General features: G+C 60.3%; 1 protein-coding gene across 5 annotated transcripts in view; it reads left to right on the forward strand.

Annotated features, from left to right (window-relative positions):
- GLIS1 (GLIS family zinc finger 1) overlaps positions 1–10,854 on the forward strand; it is a 223,730-nt gene extending 212,876 nt beyond the window's left edge. For all 5 annotated transcript variants that reach the window (XM_049110431.1, XM_049110433.1, XM_049110434.1 and 2 more), the window contains 4 exons: positions 2,621–2,777; positions 7,542–7,720; positions 8,162–8,329; positions 10,326–10,854. In XM_049110431.1, coding sequence (XP_048966388.1) covers positions 2,621–2,777; positions 7,542–7,720; positions 8,162–8,329; positions 10,326–10,483 — 662 coding nt within the window. In that variant the 3' untranslated portion in view covers positions 10,484–10,854. The remainder of the gene's footprint in view (positions 1–2,620; positions 2,778–7,541; positions 7,721–8,161; positions 8,330–10,325) is intronic.
- Positions 10,855–17,583: the final 6,729 nt, after the last annotated feature.

Raw genomic sequence — 17,583 nt, forward strand, 5'->3', positions numbered from 1 at the left:
GCCATGCCCTTAATCAAACAGCCTGCTGTCTTCCTGCTGTTGATGCCACACCTCACTGTGGGGCACCTGCTGTGTACCAGACCGTGTGCTGGTCCCTGTCCTTGGGCTGCTTCCAGCACAGGCCAGCCCGGGAGTCCTGGATCCCTCTGGGCTTCCGCCACTAGGTTCTTCTGTAGGCCACACAGCAAGTGCTTGAGGCACATTTGGAAATAGATGTTAGGGCCAGAGGTTCAGCGCTCATGGCTGATGATTGATGACACTGATTTACAGCCTCAAATGGTGCATTCTGGGGAGAGGCCAGCGGGCTCCCTGGTGTTCCCATCCCGCCACCCCTCATGATGCAGTGACTCCCTCATTGCCATCCGCTCTCCGTCCGCATGCTCCGCATGCCTGCTTCACATACTCAGTGGCCCACCGTGTGTCTGGCGTGGGGTGGACAGGGCAGGGCAAAGGGCAAGGGGAAATGGGACAAATTCAAGGAATGTTAGGACAGAGGAGTCTGGAATAGAGGCATGAGGGCAAGGGAGAGCTGGCATCGTGACACTGAATTTTCACTGTCTGACAGCAGGAAACTAACTCCCAAGAGCTTGTCTCTCATCAGCTAGCCCCAGCTCTCTTCATAGGAAGCCCTCGGAAGCTTATCCAGCAGGCTCCTTTAGCAGACCTGGGTAACATGATGGGCAGTGAAGACATGAGAAGCACGAGGTCAGTGTGGCTGAGGGAGAGAGAGCAGGATTTATCAGGATTCTAGGCCTTTCTGGCTGTCAGGCCCCCAAATTGGTTCAAGATGGCAGGTAAAGAGGTGCTCAGGAGAGTGGTGAATGGAGCAAGCCATGAGCCCCACCAAGCCAGGCTGTGTCCTCAGACATCCCATCTGGTGCCTTCCTGACCAAGCTGGGGAGGGGGGTGTGGTAAGGGAAGTGGCGGGTGGATGGGGGTGGGGGCTGCCCGTGGGAGCAGAAGTCCCCAAGGTGGGACAGGGTAAGGATGGGGCTGAGAGGCAGAAGGCCCCCAAGAGCCGCTTTGGAGCCCTGGGGTCTCACAGTCAGCCCTTGGGAAAGCCTGGGCCATAGGCCCCTGCGTGGACATGTAGGGCAGCCTGAGCTGCAGCCCCCGGCTATTTCCCAGGCCTGGCTCTACGTGGACTTCGTTTTGGCATCACTTGGGAGGCACGATTAGCTGCAGTTGAGGCTTTGAGCTGGCCATCCCTGCCTGGCCCTGCTCCATTCCTGGTAGCAGCTTCCTGAATTGCAGGACTGGACGGAAGGGGCCAACCTGGGATGGGCTAGCCTTGGAACCCCAGCCACCAGAGAATGTAAAAGTTCCTTCTTTACTCCATCCATGAAGAGAGTATGTGGTGTACTCACATGGTCCTCGTGATACAGAGCATTGGGTCTGGATCCACGATGACGGGAGTGCTGTTCAAAGTGTAACAGCTGACCCAGCTGAGCTCTGACCAACCAGTGTGAACACTGCCTCAGTGGAGCACTGGGGTGGCCCTCGGACCTGCAGAGTCTTCCCAGGGTATCAACTCAATGAGTTAATTTTGAGGAAAATCCTGTCAACTTCTATTAAAATTCAAATAAATGTGGCCAGATTTAAAAAAGGAAACAAAATTGGTCCCATGTTTTTTTCAGATAAACTAGAGAAGAACTTGGAACACCTGCTGTGTCCATCTGAGGCTGGAGTCCCAGAATAGGGATCAATTCTCTCATCTAATTGGGGTTCCTTGGCACAGGCATTTGGGAAGCACTGGCCTCAGACCCTCAGTTAGGCCCAGGGAGCAACACCTGACTATGACCTAATGTCCCCCATTTGATTCATCTCCCACCTACCTTAACAAGGGTAAGACCCTGGGGAGTCAAAGGTGATAAAAGGTGGCATCACCCTGCAGGGGTCTCCTTGAGATTTAGAATTAAGATTAGAGTATGGCTGCCCCCTCTCCTCATTCGGGACCCTTGTGTAGTGTACGGCCTGTACAACCATCTGCGGCATCCCTTCTCATAGGTCTCCTAGGCCAGCCTGCCATCCAGCTAGCACAATCACTGTCTCTTTGGAAACCCTCACAGTGGACATCCAGGCTGTGCTTGTACACCTCTGGAGATGAGTAGCTCATTTCCTGCAAAGGCAGGACCTTACAGCAGCTCTCCTATGAGAAGTAGGCCGAGCCCTCAGTTTCTCTCAAGCTGCTCTCCATTCCAGGATCCCTGTCTGCTTCTGAGGCTACACAGAACAAGCCTCTTCTTTCCCAGAGCAGTCCCAGAGACTTGAGGCCGCACGCTCCATACAACCCCCCATCCCCAAACATGCATGCATGCCCACGCGTGATCACGTGCATACATGTGCACACACATGCAGCCTGAGCATGAATGCTTCTGACAACCCCTGGTCAGTTCACCTCTGCTTCCAGGATAGGCCTCAGCCCTACACACAGCCCTGCAGCTGGGGCATAAACAGAGGGAGCATCTCCCTATTTGGGCTGCCAACCTTCTGTTAGTAGGACCTTGCTGGTTCCCCTTTGGGTCTTCTCTGTCCGTCAGCAGGCACACACTCCTGGGTTGCTCACAGCCACCTCTGGGGAGTGGCCGAAGCCCAGGGATACTCGTTTGCTTTCCTGCAGGTGTGTATCCTGGCTCCATCACCTCCCACAACGGGCTCGCATCAGGCATCCTGCCCCCCATGCACGATGTCCCTTCCAGGCACCACGCGCTGGATGCCACCACCAGTTCCCACCTCCATCTGTCCCCTCTACCCACGGCCGAGAGCACCAGGGATGGGTACGTACAACAAGCCAGTCCTCTGGGACAGTAAGCAGGCACCTGGATGGGAGGCAGATGAGGGCAGGCATCCTGCACACGCTATGATTGTTACTGATAATGAGAATAATGAGCATTTATGCAGCGCTTACTGTGTACTGCACTCTGTATCAAACACCTTCTGTGCATAGTTTCACTGGCACCTCACAGCCACCCATCAGGTCAATGGTATTGGCACCTGGACTTCTGGATGCTTCACCTCCTACCTTCCTCCTGCCCCGTGAGGGCACCCAGGGAAGGCACTGTGCTGCCCACCCTCACCCCCCAACCCCCATTTTCTGGATTCTTATACTAAGCCTCCTTGGCAGCCTCACTCTGGGTTCTCTTAGGCCCATGCCATGTGTTTGGTGAGCAGACGGCCTGCTGCCCACTCCAGAGGTGTTCATCTGGCCCTCACCCCTGCTTCTGGCCATTGCAGCTGGGGTCGCTGCCCCGACTACTGGGGCTGTCCAGGGGCTGGTACTGCAGCATCACTGCGAGGAGCGGCCTCTTCCTCTATTCAATGTGGTTCCCATTGTGGCCACTTAATTGGCTGGAAATGGTAAATGTGCTAATTGCTGGCCCCTGGTGTGGCCAAAATCTGTTTTCCTTGCAGATGGGCAGAGGAAGGTCACATGGCCCCACCGCCTGCCCTCCCTGCCACTTTCACTTACCGCTAGCAGGACTTGATCAGACTTGTCCCCCGAGGCCTGGCCTAAGGACGTTCCTCCTCCCCTGCCCTTCCTCCCCACGCCCCATGGCCTTGGCATCGGCCTGCCTGTGCCTGGGGCCAGCCTGGCTTCATCACCAGATTTGTTATTCAGGGCTCCTAACTCGGCTCCTTCTGCTACTCACTCAGCCGTTCACTCAGCACCCAGTTCTCGAGCCCCTGGTGTGGGCAGGCCCTGGGCCCAGAGCTGGAGTCACCAGTGACCGCAGCCCTCGAGAAGCTCACCATGAGGAGGGGAGATAGACCCACAGGGACTGACCATGCGGGCCGGATGCTCTGAGGGAAGGAGCTGGAGGGGCTGTGGCAACCCAGAGGAGAACCCAGTGCAGTGGAAGACAGTGTCAGGGAAGGCTTCCTGGAGGTGGTGCTAGGCCAGGCCTCCAAAGTGAGATAGCAGTTGACTGAGTGGAGAGATTGGGAGAAGGAGCAGCGAGAGTGTAGACGTGGTGAGAGCTTGGTGGTTCTGGGAAACAGGCCCCTTCATGTGGGGTGACGAGCTCAGGAGGGAGGTCGCCAGGGCCAGATCACATGGCCTGTGGTGGGACTGTATCCGAAGGGTGCTGAGCAGCGATGTGGTCAGTGTGGGAAGGACAGTGTGGCTGTGGCGTGGGGCTGGTGGCCAGGGGCACCATCACGTGGGTGGATGGCGGCCTGAGCCAGGGCTGGTGGGTGGGGAGGAGGACCACCAGGAGGCGTTAGTGCCGTGGCATTAGCAGGCCTCGGGGAAACTCTTCCGGGTGGGGAGAGGAGGAGGCCCTGCGTAGGCAGAAGTGTCATTCATGGAGCAGAGAAAGACTGTGGTGAGTGGGTGGAGAGCCACGAAGAGGCAGCCTGGGGGGCTGCAAAAGGGGACCAGAGAACCAGGCCTCCTTACCCTCAGTTTCCTCCTCTGTAGATTGGGTATTAAAGTATCCTCCTCTAGGATGGTGATGAGAAGCAGCCATGCCTGGCATTGTACGTGTCATCTGGTGCAGGTTCCATAGACACTAAGTCCCTGGACCCCTTCCACCCCCACCCCCCACCCGCCGGCTCAGGCCACCTGCTCACCCACCAGCCAGCCCAAAAATATCTCCAAGCAAACTAAAATAAACCACAGAGACCTTTCCCCGCTCAGGCCTGTGCACTCTGCTCCGCCTCATTCATCACCTGCCTGCCGCCTGCATAAGTGCCCGTCAAGAATTCCTGCAGCGAGAGGCAGAGTGATGACAAGACCAGGATGGCCCAGCCTGCCGTCCACCCGCCCATGCCTGGGAGTGAGGGCTCGAGTCACCCCCACCGGCTAGGCGCCCGGGCTCCTTTGGCTGGGCTGAGGGAGAGGAGGGCCCTCCAGCCTGACACCAGGCCCGGGCCCAGCTTGAATGGGTTTCTTTTTTCAGCCCCTGAGAAGAGGAGCAAGTTGGAGGGAAAGGCCTTCAGCCTCCCCTTCCTGCCAAAGTCAACAGGGAAGGCCACTCGCGGCTCCCCGGTGGTTTGCTGGGACGTTTAAATAGCTTGACAGAATTATCTGATTCACTCGAAAATATGCTAAGAGGGCCTGACTTCATGACCAAATTTATTTACCCTGGCTCAGAGAAGACGCCGAAAGGGCGTTTTTTTTTTTTTTTCCCCAGCCCCATACGAGGTCTGAAGCCCTCAGTCTGCCAAGCCAGTGAGGTTTTATATTAATTTTTATAGGTTCCAATTGAAGCAAAAATATTTGATTTAGGAATCATTTGCATGACTCAGAAGAGGAGCTCCAGATGATCTTTTTTCCTTTTAAAAGAGTTCAGGTAGAGCGGCGTAACCTCAGCCTAATGTCTGCTGCAGAGAGAGTCGTGTTCTGTTTAATTTCACTGGCTGTGAAGGTGGCAAATGTGAATTTATGGCAGGTTTGAGACAGGAAAAACAAACGTTGAGAATGCATGTCTTCCCCCCCCACACACCCCTTAGATCTGGTTCTCCTTAATTCTGCAATGCTGTTAATCTCTGGGTTTTGTAGCTGAGCGATTAAGAAACCCGTTTGTTAGTATTTATCAGCTGTTTGCCGTGTGCCAGGCCCAGTGCTGAGTACGGAGCGCCGGAGAGGTGGGGACCTGGCCGGTGGGGGGCTCCCAGGGGAGGGGACCGATGATGTCAGGGAGGAGCCGGGTGTGGGTGCCGGGAGGGGGTGGGCGAAAGGCAGGTGGGCAGCACGCGGCAGGCCTATAGGAGGACCATCCGCCTTTCTGGCCGTGCTGCAGCCAAGCCTCAGCTGGAGAACTGGCCGTGAGGACACCCACCTTATGCTCAGCCCTCTACAGCCAATAGACGCAGCGGTAAACCTTGTCCCGCCTACAGGTCCCGTGAGAGAAACCTAAAAATATTAACAGTGATGCTAATGAGAAGTCCCAGAGCCTTGGTGTGGATTCTGTTCATTACCTTGAGGCCAAGGGGGTACCTCCCATGTGTTAGATGTCAGGCTGGGGACCCGGGATCCAGCATAGAGCCCCACCCCTCCTGCCTTCTGCCTCCCCACAGAGGCGGGGGTCCAGATATTGAATAAAGGCTGCACAGCGGGGGGGGCGGAGACCAAGGGATGCCCAGGCTGGAGGGAGCAGAAGGGAGTCCTAGCAGAGCCACAGACATGGAGCCCACCAGTCTCTCCCCAAATCTTTCTCTGTTTCAAGATAGTCTTGCTTCCCTCAGAGAAAGGCACTGATCTGTCCCCTTAACACATGGTGTTTCAGAGGGTAAGCAAGGGTCGTAGTCCTGGCCTGAAGCAATCACTTGTAGCTGTGACACTGAACTTGTGGGGTGTGTTCACGCGGACAGTCCAACAGATCCACAAAGGCCAGCAAGAGGATGGACGCGCTGAGCTCCCCCCGCCTCTCTGGTGTGCATGTGTGCTCTACAGGCCGTGAGCCTTCAGCCCGGCCCCCAGAGCCCCCAGACCCCCAGGGCCCCCGGGGCCAGGCTGGTTCCTGTGAGCAGACCCCAGAGGCTGAGGTGGCAGCACGAGGAAGGAACCTGGTCTGCATTGACATGCAGTCCAGTTAGACGACCTGCAAGGGCTCAGCTGAGTTCAGGGTAACTGCACAGCTCTCAGCTGCTGCGGCCTCAGTCCAGAACATGGGCTTCCAGAGAGCACAGGCTCAGGCCTGCACCCTCTCAGCCTCTGTATGAAGGGAGGTGGTGAGCCCCCCATCAGAGGAGGTATGCAAGTCCAGGGATGGAGACAGAAGGTCCCTGAAAGCACACTGTGCAGGGGAAGGAAGCCCAACTTAGACCTCAGAACGTGATGCTAGTTTTCCTTCCCTACATCTTTATAATGATGTTGATGATCCATGGAGTGGCTAAGAATCTGACCTTAGGCATTGGGTTCTTTGACTACTTTGATTTACTTAATTGTACTCTCATCCTAACCTGTGAGGCCAGGACTGCTGGGTGAGGCCCCTCTCTGAACCTTGGCGTTTTGAGACAGACCTGTGATCTGTGAAGTGAGGCAGAGGCTTCACAGGTGGTGACTGGTGGTGCCATGGGCCGTTCTGCTGAGGGGCTGCCAGGGCATCGGTGCTCCCATTCCTGGGCCAGAGCAGCGAGTGCAGGGGGCGGCAGGAGCCAGCGGGGGTGGCTGGTACTTTACCTGGGTCAGAAGAGGTCCCGTGTGCCAGCGGGAGAACACGGCAACCCCGGGCGCAGAGCGAGGCTCAGAGACATGAAGCATCTTTGTCCAAAGTTGTGCAGCCAGTGAGAGCAGATGGGGTTTAAACACAGTTCTGTCGACTTGAAGGTCCAGCTGATAACCAGTCCTCAATACCACATAGAAGTTCTTTACTGATTTCTTTGGCCTCTCAAGCTCAGAGGACATTCAGATTTCATTCCAGTTTGAACACAATCAGAAGTAAAAGCATCCTCTTCTAACTGCATTGTCTTAAGTAAGAGCAGCTCAGGTAGTGAGCACAGCGTCACTGGAGGGAAGCAAGCAAGCAGCCACCGTGCCTCTGGCCCCCACAGGCCCCAGGGCCTATCCTACTGATGACTGTCTCTGTTCTCTCCAGGTTGGGGCCCGGCCTCCTGTCACCCATGGTCAGCCCACTGAAGGGGCTCGGGCCACCACCACTGCCACCGTCCTCTCAGAGCCATTCCCCCGGGGGCCAGCCCTTCCCCACACTCCCCGGCAAGCCACCCTACCCGCCCTTCCAGAGCCCGCCCCCCGCACCTCTGCCCAGTCCACAAGGTGAGCTCAGGGCGGGGGCGGGGTGGTGCCCTCCACACATACCCGCCTACTCCTGCTGGGGTGCCCAGAGCAGAGGGAGGTGGGTGGGGACTCGGAATCGCCAGGGAGCACTGAGCCAGGAGCCAGGTGACCCAGCACGCCTAGTGGGGGAGGGCACTTCCCGGGGGAGATTCCGTGCGGGGTGTGGAAGGGCTCTCCCAGCAGAGGGAACAGCGCTGGCAGCTGGCGGGGGCGCCTGGAGGAAGGCGAGCCAGCAGCACCTCCGGGGGGACGGGCCCCCCGCCGTCCCTACCTCGAGCAGCACGTCGGCCACGAATGCCTGCAGGCAGGTGGGCCGCGTGAGGCCGCTCTTCCCTGCGCCGCCCAGTGCCAGGCAGAGCCGGGGAAGGGGCCCAGGGTCCCCCCCCACACGTTGACGCGGCCCGGCCGCCCCTCCTGCAGGGCACCAGGGCACCTTCCACTCCGTCCAGAACCGCTTCCCCTATGGCGACTGCTACCGGACAGCCGAGCCGGCGGCGGGTGGGGACGGCCTGGCCGGGGAGGCCCACGGGTTCAACCCCCTGCGGCCCAACGGCTACCACAGCCTCGGTGTGCCTCTACCTGCCACAGGTAAGCCCCAACTGCATGCCGCCCTTCCCTGACCCCCTGCCGAGGCCCACCCCTACCCCCGGAGCCTTGGGACAGCCGGGGAGGTGGAGGCCTCCCTGCTTCACAGGAGGGGAAATGAGGCTCACCGAGGTCCCGGGCCCCCACAAAACTGGGATTTGCATCCTGCCTGCCTCATTGTCACATGGCCGATATGTGCCCGCCCTCTGGTGGGTCCCGAACACAGAGAAGAATCCGACTGGGAGCTTGTCAGTTGATGTTTCCCTTTAAATATTTATTGAGCACCTACTGTGTGCCAGGCTCGGCTGCAGACGCTGGGGCCACAGCAGGGAAAGCGACAGAGCTGACCTCTGTCTACAGATCCGGGAACCGGGGCCAGAGTGGTCAGACTGGGAAAGGACGGAGCCTGTGGGTCGTGCCTGTTCTTGGGCCATGTCCGTGTCCCCCAAGGGTCCCCGGTGAAGCCCCCACTGCGAGGGAGGCGGCCAGTGGAGCGGAGGGTGGCCCACAGCCCTGGGTGGGATCGGGCTTGGAGCAGCAGGCGGTGCCCGTCGGAGTAGGGGTGCCACATGGGTGCAGCCAGACCCTGGACCCTCGGCGAGCTCCTAAGCCAAGCCCCCCACCTCCCACATCAGCCTCCAGGCCTGCGTCCAGCTAGGGCCAAAGGGCCTGGGCAGCATGGGGGCCACAGACAGAGGGGAGCCTGACCCTGTCCCAGAGGCCTCTGGGGTGGCCGTGGCAGCGTGTGCTGCGGGGGTAGAGGGCTGGGGACGTAGGGACAGTGACAAGGCCATTGACAGGCACACCAAAACCTGCATGTCTGTCCACCTGTGGATCCGTGTGTTCTGTTCACACACGGCTGTCCCATCTTTCTTCACACCCTGCAGTACACGTCTGTGTGTGCCTGTGCACGGAATAGGGCCAGCACGGGTGGGATCCAAGCAGGGAGAGCCCCCGTATTTGAGGAGCTCACAGGGCACATGTGCCCAGGTCTGCCCACGTGTGTGTGCATCACGCCTGTGCGATGTTCATGCCCCATCAGTGTGCACCCACATGTTCCCTGTCCCCTATTCCCATCTGTACACACATTGTGCTACCCTGAGCCCATCCCCCGACCCCCGTCTGTGTGCACAGACTGTGTTCAAGCACTGCATAAGGACATCTGTGGATGGACACATGTCACATACATGTGTCACAGGCAGATGGGGACCCAATCCCAGGGTGTGTGTGGGTGTGTGTGCCCCATGTTTGCACACATACGGGTTGGTATGTGCCGAGGCACTGGCCACCGTTCCCAGCACTGCCAGGTCTCACGCCCTCATCCTCCCTCTGCTCTGTCCAGCCCATGGCAGGACTTCTTGGTGGAGCAGCAGAAATAACTAACTCCGAGGGGCCAGAGTCAGCTTCCCTGCCTGTGCACCCCTTCTCCCCTGCTACCTGCTATCCCAGGTGGATCTGGGTTCGAATCCCAGTTATCCCCCGATGAGCAGGTGACCTTGGACAAGTGTCTTGGCCTGTGTGAGCCGGTCTTCTCAGCTGTAAAACGGGGTGATGACTCCTGCTTCTCGGAATTGCTGAGAAGCTTACGTGAGAGGCTTCGAGAGCCCTGAGAGCCCAGGGAGTGCTGCTCTGTTTGGGGTTTCCTGTGTGTGGTCAGGTGAAGGAATGTGAAGGGGTGGGCAGGGGCTGGGTTCCCTCTGCCCCCACGAGGAGGAACCGTGCTCACCCACCCCTCGCTTCCCCACACTCTGCCCTGCCATCCGGCCCTGGCTGACAGGCTGCCCCGAGCCCGCCAGCTGTCTCCCACTGCCCTGGGGCCCTTGTGAGGGCCTGGCGCATCTCCCCACTGCCAGCTCCCCTGTCTGAGAGCAGGGGCTCAGAGCGGCCCTGCTGACCAGCGACCCTGGGCAGGATGCTGCGGCCGGGGGGCTGGGAAAAGATGATGAAGCCTAGCCCCTGCGTCCTACAGCCAGGACCTTGTTCCCCACTGTACCCACAGGCTACGAGGCCCTGGCCGATGCCCCGTGCCCCACGGCGCTGCCACCACAGCCATCCGAAGACATTGCGTCCAGTGGCCCCGAGGACTGCAGCTTCTTCCCCAACGGGGCCTTTGACCACTGCCTGAGTCACATCCCGTCCATCTACACGGACACCTGAAGGAAGGCCTGCCGGCACCTGCCCGCCCTGCACCACAGACACTACCTTGCCCACTAGCCACCCGCTTCCACCCTCCGTGCACCCAGCCTGAGCAACCAGGCCAAAGCTCCCCACAAACTCAGGGCACCAGGTCTGCAGCGGCTGCCCTGTGCTGGCCGGGAAGGATCGCCCAAGCCCGAGCTGGGTGCTCTGAGGTGCCTGCAGGATCCGTGACCTGCGACATTCTCTTGACTGTGTTTTCCTTTCCTCGCCCCAATGGTTTTGAAATCACAGACCTCGTGTATATAACATGTACAGAACTTGTTTTCCATTCCCCTTCCAGTTTTATATTTTGGGTTTTACAAGAAAAACATTAAAAACTGGAAACAAGACGGGGGCCTGGTTCCGCCTATGAGTCAGCGTCGAGGCCGAGACCAGCAGCTCAGTGGAGGGGTGTGTCATGGAGCCGGGGGTGGGGGGGTGGGGGAGGGCTGGGAGGCCTGCACCACGTGCCGGTCCCAGGGCCACACCTCAATGCAGGTGAGCAGACCAAGGCTAGGTCTCAAATTGGGACCCAGATCACCTGGCCTAGACTTGCTGTCTGCACTGACTTCTCAGCTGGTGGAAGAACACGCTTCCATCCGGCGCTGGCTTCGGGTCAACAGGGAAGGCCGTGGGAGGGAGGCAGGCCTTCCAGACACTGGAGCCCAAGCGGCCTCCTGATGGCGGGGCCCAGGCTCTGAGGGCATCCCTGGGACGCACATCCCCACCCCACAGCCCAGGCAGGCTGGGAGAGGGGGAGGAAGCCAGTTCTGAAGGTGTGGAGCCCCACTGGGGGTTCCATCCTGCCCTGCCTGTCTCCCTCCCCATCACCCAGGCCTGTGCTGATGGCCTGGACAGGGTCCCACATCTCACTGTGTCACCCTGAAGGTCACTGGGTAAAAAGTCCTCCAGGAAAACTTCTGCCTCAGCTCTGCTGCAGAAAAATGAAGCAAGGGAAGTCTTTTTACTGCAAACCTGCTGTGTGCCGGGCCCTCCTCCTCGGGCCGCTCTGTGGAGGAGCTTCCTGCCCCTGTTTAGGACAGGTGGAGCCGTCAGGATTCAAACCCAGCTCAAAGGAACACCTCTTTGTCCCACATGGCTTGGGGCGGGTAGGCAAGGCAAGATGGAAAGATCCAGTCGATCCCTTCTCTCTTTTTTTTTTTTTTAAAGATTTATTTATTTATTTTGGAGACAGAGAGCGGGGTGGGGGAGGGGCAGAGCAAGACTCTCCAGCAGGTTCTACACCGAGCGCAGAGCCTAACACGGGGCTCAACCCCACAACCCCGAGATCACAACCTGAGCTGAAACCAAGAGCGAGACGCTTAACCAACCACACCACCAGGCACCCCCATTCCTTCTTTATGGAGAAGAAAACAGGTTCAGAGAAGCCTCCAGCCAAGTGATGGAAGAACCAAGACTGCCACTTGTGTAGGTGTCCCGTCTGTCCCTTCAAGGGGAAGCCGTGAGTGCTGCTCTGTGTCCAGGGCCGACCTGCAGGGCCTGTGTTGGGGCTCCCTGCCCTCTGGCCCCAGCCACTGAGGAGCCCAGTGTGGGAGGAGGGGGCAGAGCAAGAGCTCTCTGTGGGTGGGCGCTGTCCTCACTCAAGACCCCGGCTCCAGCCACATGGCCGTCCACACTGCAGGTCACGGCAGCGGCCCCCCTCCCCTGTCTTCAGGCACAGGCTGGGGACTGGAAGTGCTCCCACCCTTAGGAAAGTCAGGGCACTGTACCATCCCTTGTTTGCCTGCCACCAGGACCCACCCGACAGTTTCCCCATGTTACAGATGCTGAGATCGCGGGGCCCGGAAGGGAAGTCACCTGCCCACATGGCACAGCCGGCAGGTGGCAGGGCAGGGACTCAAACCTGGGGGTCGGGCTACAGAGCACGCACTGTCATTGGCTGTGCTTCCAGCCCTGGAGGACTGGGGGCAACCGGGCTCCCACCTCCTGCCCCCCGAGCAGGCCCAGGCCAGGCCCCTGGCGGGGACATTGTGGCCTGATGTTGCACCGCACGTGGGCATCTGGGATGAGGACCCGGGGCTCCTGACGGCCAGGCGCCCCAGCCCCCTAGTCCCATCCTCCCCCAGCTTTCTGGAACTAATTAGGTCAGAGGCGCAGGGGAATCGGTACTGCCCATCCCTGTAAGCACGTCATCCACTCCAGATAAGCAGAGTTAAGCTGCACAATGAGCACATATTTCTGTTAATGAAGGGCTGAGCCTCGAGCAGGACACACAGGGAGCTGCCAGTTGGATCCCATTTACTTTCTGAGCGAGGGAGACGGGAGGGCAAAGCCGAAGAGAAACAAAGGAGGAAGAAAAGACGAACAAGTGAGCGGGAGACGAAGGCGAAGGCGGCACCGTGGGGACTCAGTCCCAGAGGCTTCGTCCTGCCCCTGAGCTGTGACTGTGACTCTCCCGTCCCTGCACGCGAGGCCTTCCCGCCCGCACGCCCCAGGCCCCAGCCCAGTGCAGTGGGCATAGCAGAGGGCGGCCCGGCAGGACCCGCCGAGACACTGGGCCCAGCTCCCTTCCCGGCCACTCTTGCGTTGTCCCTGGTGTGGAAAACCCTGAGAACCGCGGCCCCTCCCGAGCCCTGGCCATGTGCTGGGAGCGTGCTGCCGTCGCACGGCGGGGTGGTGACCAGCCACCCTCGCACAGGCCTTCGGGTCAGGGGCCCGGTCAGCATCTCTTACCTGGGGAGGCCCTGGGGTGTGGACCCTGTGTGGGGCCCTGCAGGGTCTCTAGGGCAGGGGCCTCAGTCTGCCAAGAACCCCCCCCCAGCGAGGGGGACCGAGGGGACAGGCCTATGCCCGGGGCTGCCGGTGACCGCACAGTCCCTCCAGCCCAGCCCTTCCGGGCGGCCCCTGCAGCCCTGCCCTTTGTCCAGCTCGGGCGGAGACTGGCCCACCTCCCACCCTGCCTTGTGCCTCTCTGTCGGGGCCCTCTGTCTCCTGTCCCCTGTCCCCCTGTCCTTCTTTCATCTCTTCCTGGCCCTCTGTCTCCCATCTTCTGTCCCTTGTCCTCCATCCCCCTGTATTCCATCCCCCTTTCCCCTGTCCTCTGTCCCCCTGTCCCCCTATCCTCCATCCCCCTTTCCCCTGTCCTCTGTCCCCCTGTCCCCTGTCCTTTCATTTCTTCTTGGCCCTCTGTCTCCTGTCCTCCATCCCCCTGTCCCCCATCTTCCATTGTTCCCTGGCCCTGTCTGCTTTCCCTCACTGCCCTCCTGGCCCCCCAGCAGTCCTCTGCCCCTCCACCCACCCTCTCTGTCTCCCTGTCTCTGCAGAGCCCTTTGTTACCCCATTTCTCTCCTTCCCCTCTTCCTCACTCCTTGTGTCTCATTTTTTCCTCATGTCTTTCCCTCAGTCTCTTTAAACTGCGGGTCTCTCCTCTGTGCCCTGTTCTCCTTGCCTCACCCCCTCTTCGCTGACTCCCTCACTGCATAGGGCCCTAGTGACGGGGGGTGGAGAGGAGACCATAACGGGGATCCCAGAGGGGTGACGGTGGGACTGGGCCTTGGGGCAGGGGCCTATGGCTACTCGACTCCACCCTCAGCCACCTGCCAGGGTCTCTGGGGAGAGTGGGTACCCTTCATGGGCACGGGGAGTCCCCATCCCTGGATCGGCCTGGACTCCCTCTGACTCCAGATTCTCTGGTACTGCTGGCCCCTGGGGTCCCCCAGGATCCAGACCATGAGAACAAGAGGCCCACGGAGACCATGGGCTCCGCCCCCCTGCCTCCAGGGATGGAGAAACCCCGGGGACATGGAGAGTGGGGCACCAGGCAAGGGGAAGCCAGGGGTGCCAGGCCCACATTATCCCCCAGGACCCCCTGCCCCCAGTGTTGTGCAGGGAGCTGGAACCTCAGGAAGCAGGTCTGCTCCCCCTCTCAGTGCTGACTGCCCAGCACCCCCGCCCCCCACACACACGCAGCGGGCGCCCGGGGCCTGAGAGCCGGGGTGTGGGAAGCAGGGCCCGTCGCCGGGCAGATCAGGGCCACGGCAGGCGATGCTCGGCTCCCGCCCGTCCTGCCCTCCCTTTCCAGAAGAGAAGACCCGTCCCGGAAGTGGGACGCAGCCAAGCCTCCGGAGCAGGTCAGTGACCGCGGTGGCCGGGCCTCAGGGTCCCAGCGGGCACTCTGCCCGCCACATCCCGTCAGTGCCCCGAGCACCTGCGTGTCCCCTGCCCACGGCTCTAATAGAACCACGCGTCAGGCCCCCGCCAGGCACATGTGACCAGCCCATCCTGCGTCCGCGGCCGAGGGCAGAGCTGGCATTCTGGAGCAGGGCTGTGGCCACAGCCCCGGGCACCACCCCTCCCCGCCCCCGCGGAGCGCCCCTTCTCCGCCGTCCACAGGGAACCGTAAGGCTTTTACGAGTCCCAGTTTATGTACTCGCCTGGCGTCAGGCCTGCCCGGGGCTTAGAGGTTCCTAAGCGATGATGTCTCTGGAGGGAAACGCAGACGGGACATGAACCAGGAAGGAAAGGCTGCCACAGCGGAGCCAAAACGCTTTGGTTTGTTTCCAGGGGCCCCCGGGCCTCGGTGCCCCAGACCCTGCAGAAGGCCCGTCAAGGGGCCGGTGAGGAGTCGGGCCTCCAAGGAGCCGCTGACTGGGCCTCCCCACCAAGGAGCTGTGCCCTGTGTCTGCAGGACGGTGGGGCTCCTGGGCTCCCACAAGGCCAGGAGCATGGGCCACGGTGTTGGGTTTGGTCGGAGCAAGGGGAGGCAGCCAGGTTTCAGTGGGGACATTGGGTTGTGGAGGGGATGGACACAGGCTTTGCCTCCCGTTGAAAATGTTGGAGCCGGAATACAGGCCCACTGTACCGTTCTCTGGGGCTGCTTGTAGGATTCTCTGTACTTTATGGTACGTTTGACATTTTCCAAAAAAAAAGACTGACCTAGGCCCAGAGTGGCCAGACTGGGATTACCTTGCTCACCTGGCAGCCTCGTTGGGTATAAAGGAGGCAGATTCAGACACAGCCCTGGAGGAGGGTCTGAGGCTTCACCATTACTGTGGGACTGTTGGGTCAGAGCAGGAGCCACGCTGGAGACCTTGTGTCCCCAGGACCCAGCACAGGGCCTGACACACCGTTGGCTCTTCAGATGATCTTGCCAGTGACAGATAAATGTCCGTGCAGAACAAGGGCCAGGACACCTCACACCTGAGGGTGGTGCAGGTGCTGGAGGTATGCCTCAGAGTACAGGAGACTCGGGGGGACTTGGAGCATGATCCCACAGCTCTGCAGAGTGCCCTGGAGACAGGATGCTGACTATAGTGGGAGACCCCCAGGCAGGCTGGGGCCCCAGAGGGTGGGGTTGGAGGCAAATCTCAGATTTCTAAATGTAGAAACCATCTAAAGCAGAATGGACTGCTCTGGGGATGAAGTGAGCTCCCCGTCCCAAGGTGTATGCAAGCAAAGGTGGGCAGGCAGCCATGAACCGTCCTGTCCCTGGGTCAAGGGCCGGACTGCACAACTTTCAGAGGCTTCTCGGGCCCAACCTGAGACGGCAGCTGTCTCCTGCCTGCCCAGTCGGTAGCGGGGGCCGCCACCCCAGCATCATGCCTGAGGCTGGCTTTGGGGCAGTGTGTGTCCAGGTGATCAACTGCGCAGCCACAGGGAAAGCAGGGGGCCGAGGCTGGGGTTACCGCCTAAATATTTTCCCAGAGGTTCGCGGGGGGCTGACCTGACATTCGGGCAGCCCGGGCGGGCGGGAATGCTGCTCTCGTGTTTCCCTCCACTAGGAGCCCGCGGGTGAAGACACCACACCTTGTCTGGAGGCTGCGACGAGAGAGCCGTGCTGGCCCGGGGCTGCGAGCTGGGGCCGCGAGTTCCGCCGGCCTTGGAATCTGGAAGGCGGCCAGGCCACAGGCGGGACAGCACCTCGCCAGCATCTCCCCTCCCAGATGGGGAAACCGAGGCTCAAAAGTTCAGACTGGCCCCCCGGGGGGGAGCACAGAGGGATGGTGGGGATTTACGGGAGAAGAGGTTAGGTGGCAGAGAGGGGCAGGCCATGGCCGGGACAGCTCCGTCGCCCCGTGGGCCAGATGCGCGGCCGACAGCCGACCGTCCTCTCCCCCCTGGAGCACACGTTGGCATCACCCGCGAGTTTCCACCTCCTCACACGGACCCCACCTCTGAGCAGCGGGGTGGCTCTCCGAGGGAAGGCAGGGCTCCTGCGCGTGGAAGTGTCCCCACGGGGCTCGGGTGCACGCAGGGAGGGCGGGACACTGGCCCAGAGGCCCCACTAATGCCCCCCTGATGTTGGGCGGGGCGCTCTTGAACCTTCCCGGCCCTGCAGGCCACGGCCTGCCATCAGCCCCGGTTTGCAGATGAGAAGGCTGATGGCCCAGGAGGTGAAGTAAACCACCCAGCCAGGCTCCGGGCTCCTGTCCTCCTGCCTGCGAAGCCCCCGCCCCTGGCCAACCTCTGCGGCACTTTGCAATCCCCAATGTGCTGGGGCGCCTTGTGATGCGTTCCCGGGATTGGGAGTTCATCCCAGTGACCACCTGGGGGACCAAGGGCTGGGGGGGAACCAGAGACCTGCTTCATGAGGGGCTGTTCTGATTGACTGGGGACATGTGGCAACTTGGTGGTGGTGTTTCCACCCACGTTTGGCACTTTGCCCTCACATCAGATTTCCTCTATGTCAGTCTCGCCTCTACCATCAGGCAGTGAGCAACCTGAGGTGGCACTGGGAGGGGGGACTAGAGCCTGAGCCCCCAGAAAAGCAGTCCAGGGGTTTCTCCTGCCAGGAAGCAAAGAAGGAGTGGAGGACAGCCCCAGAGTGCATGCACTGAGTCCTGCACGAGGCCGTCTGCCAGGCCAAGCAAGGCGCTGCGTGTTGTGCCACCGTCTCCACGGAGCCTGGCTTTGCTAGGTGGTTCCACCCCAAAGAGGCCTGGAATATGAAGGGCACACGCCACTCTTTTTACTGATGGAGAAACTGAGGTTCAGGAAACTTGTGGCTCTCAAAAGATGGGGAGGGCGGGATCCCTGGGTGGCGCAGCGGTTTGGAGCCTGCCTTTGGCCCAGGGTGCGATCCTGGAGATCCGGGATCGAATCCCACGTCAGGCTCCCGG

The sequence above is a fragment of the Canis lupus genome, chromosome 5, assembly GCF_003254725.2.
Source record: "Canis lupus dingo isolate Sandy chromosome 5, ASM325472v2, whole genome shotgun sequence".
Lineage (NCBI taxonomy): Eukaryota > Metazoa > Chordata > Mammalia > Carnivora > Canidae > Canis > Canis lupus.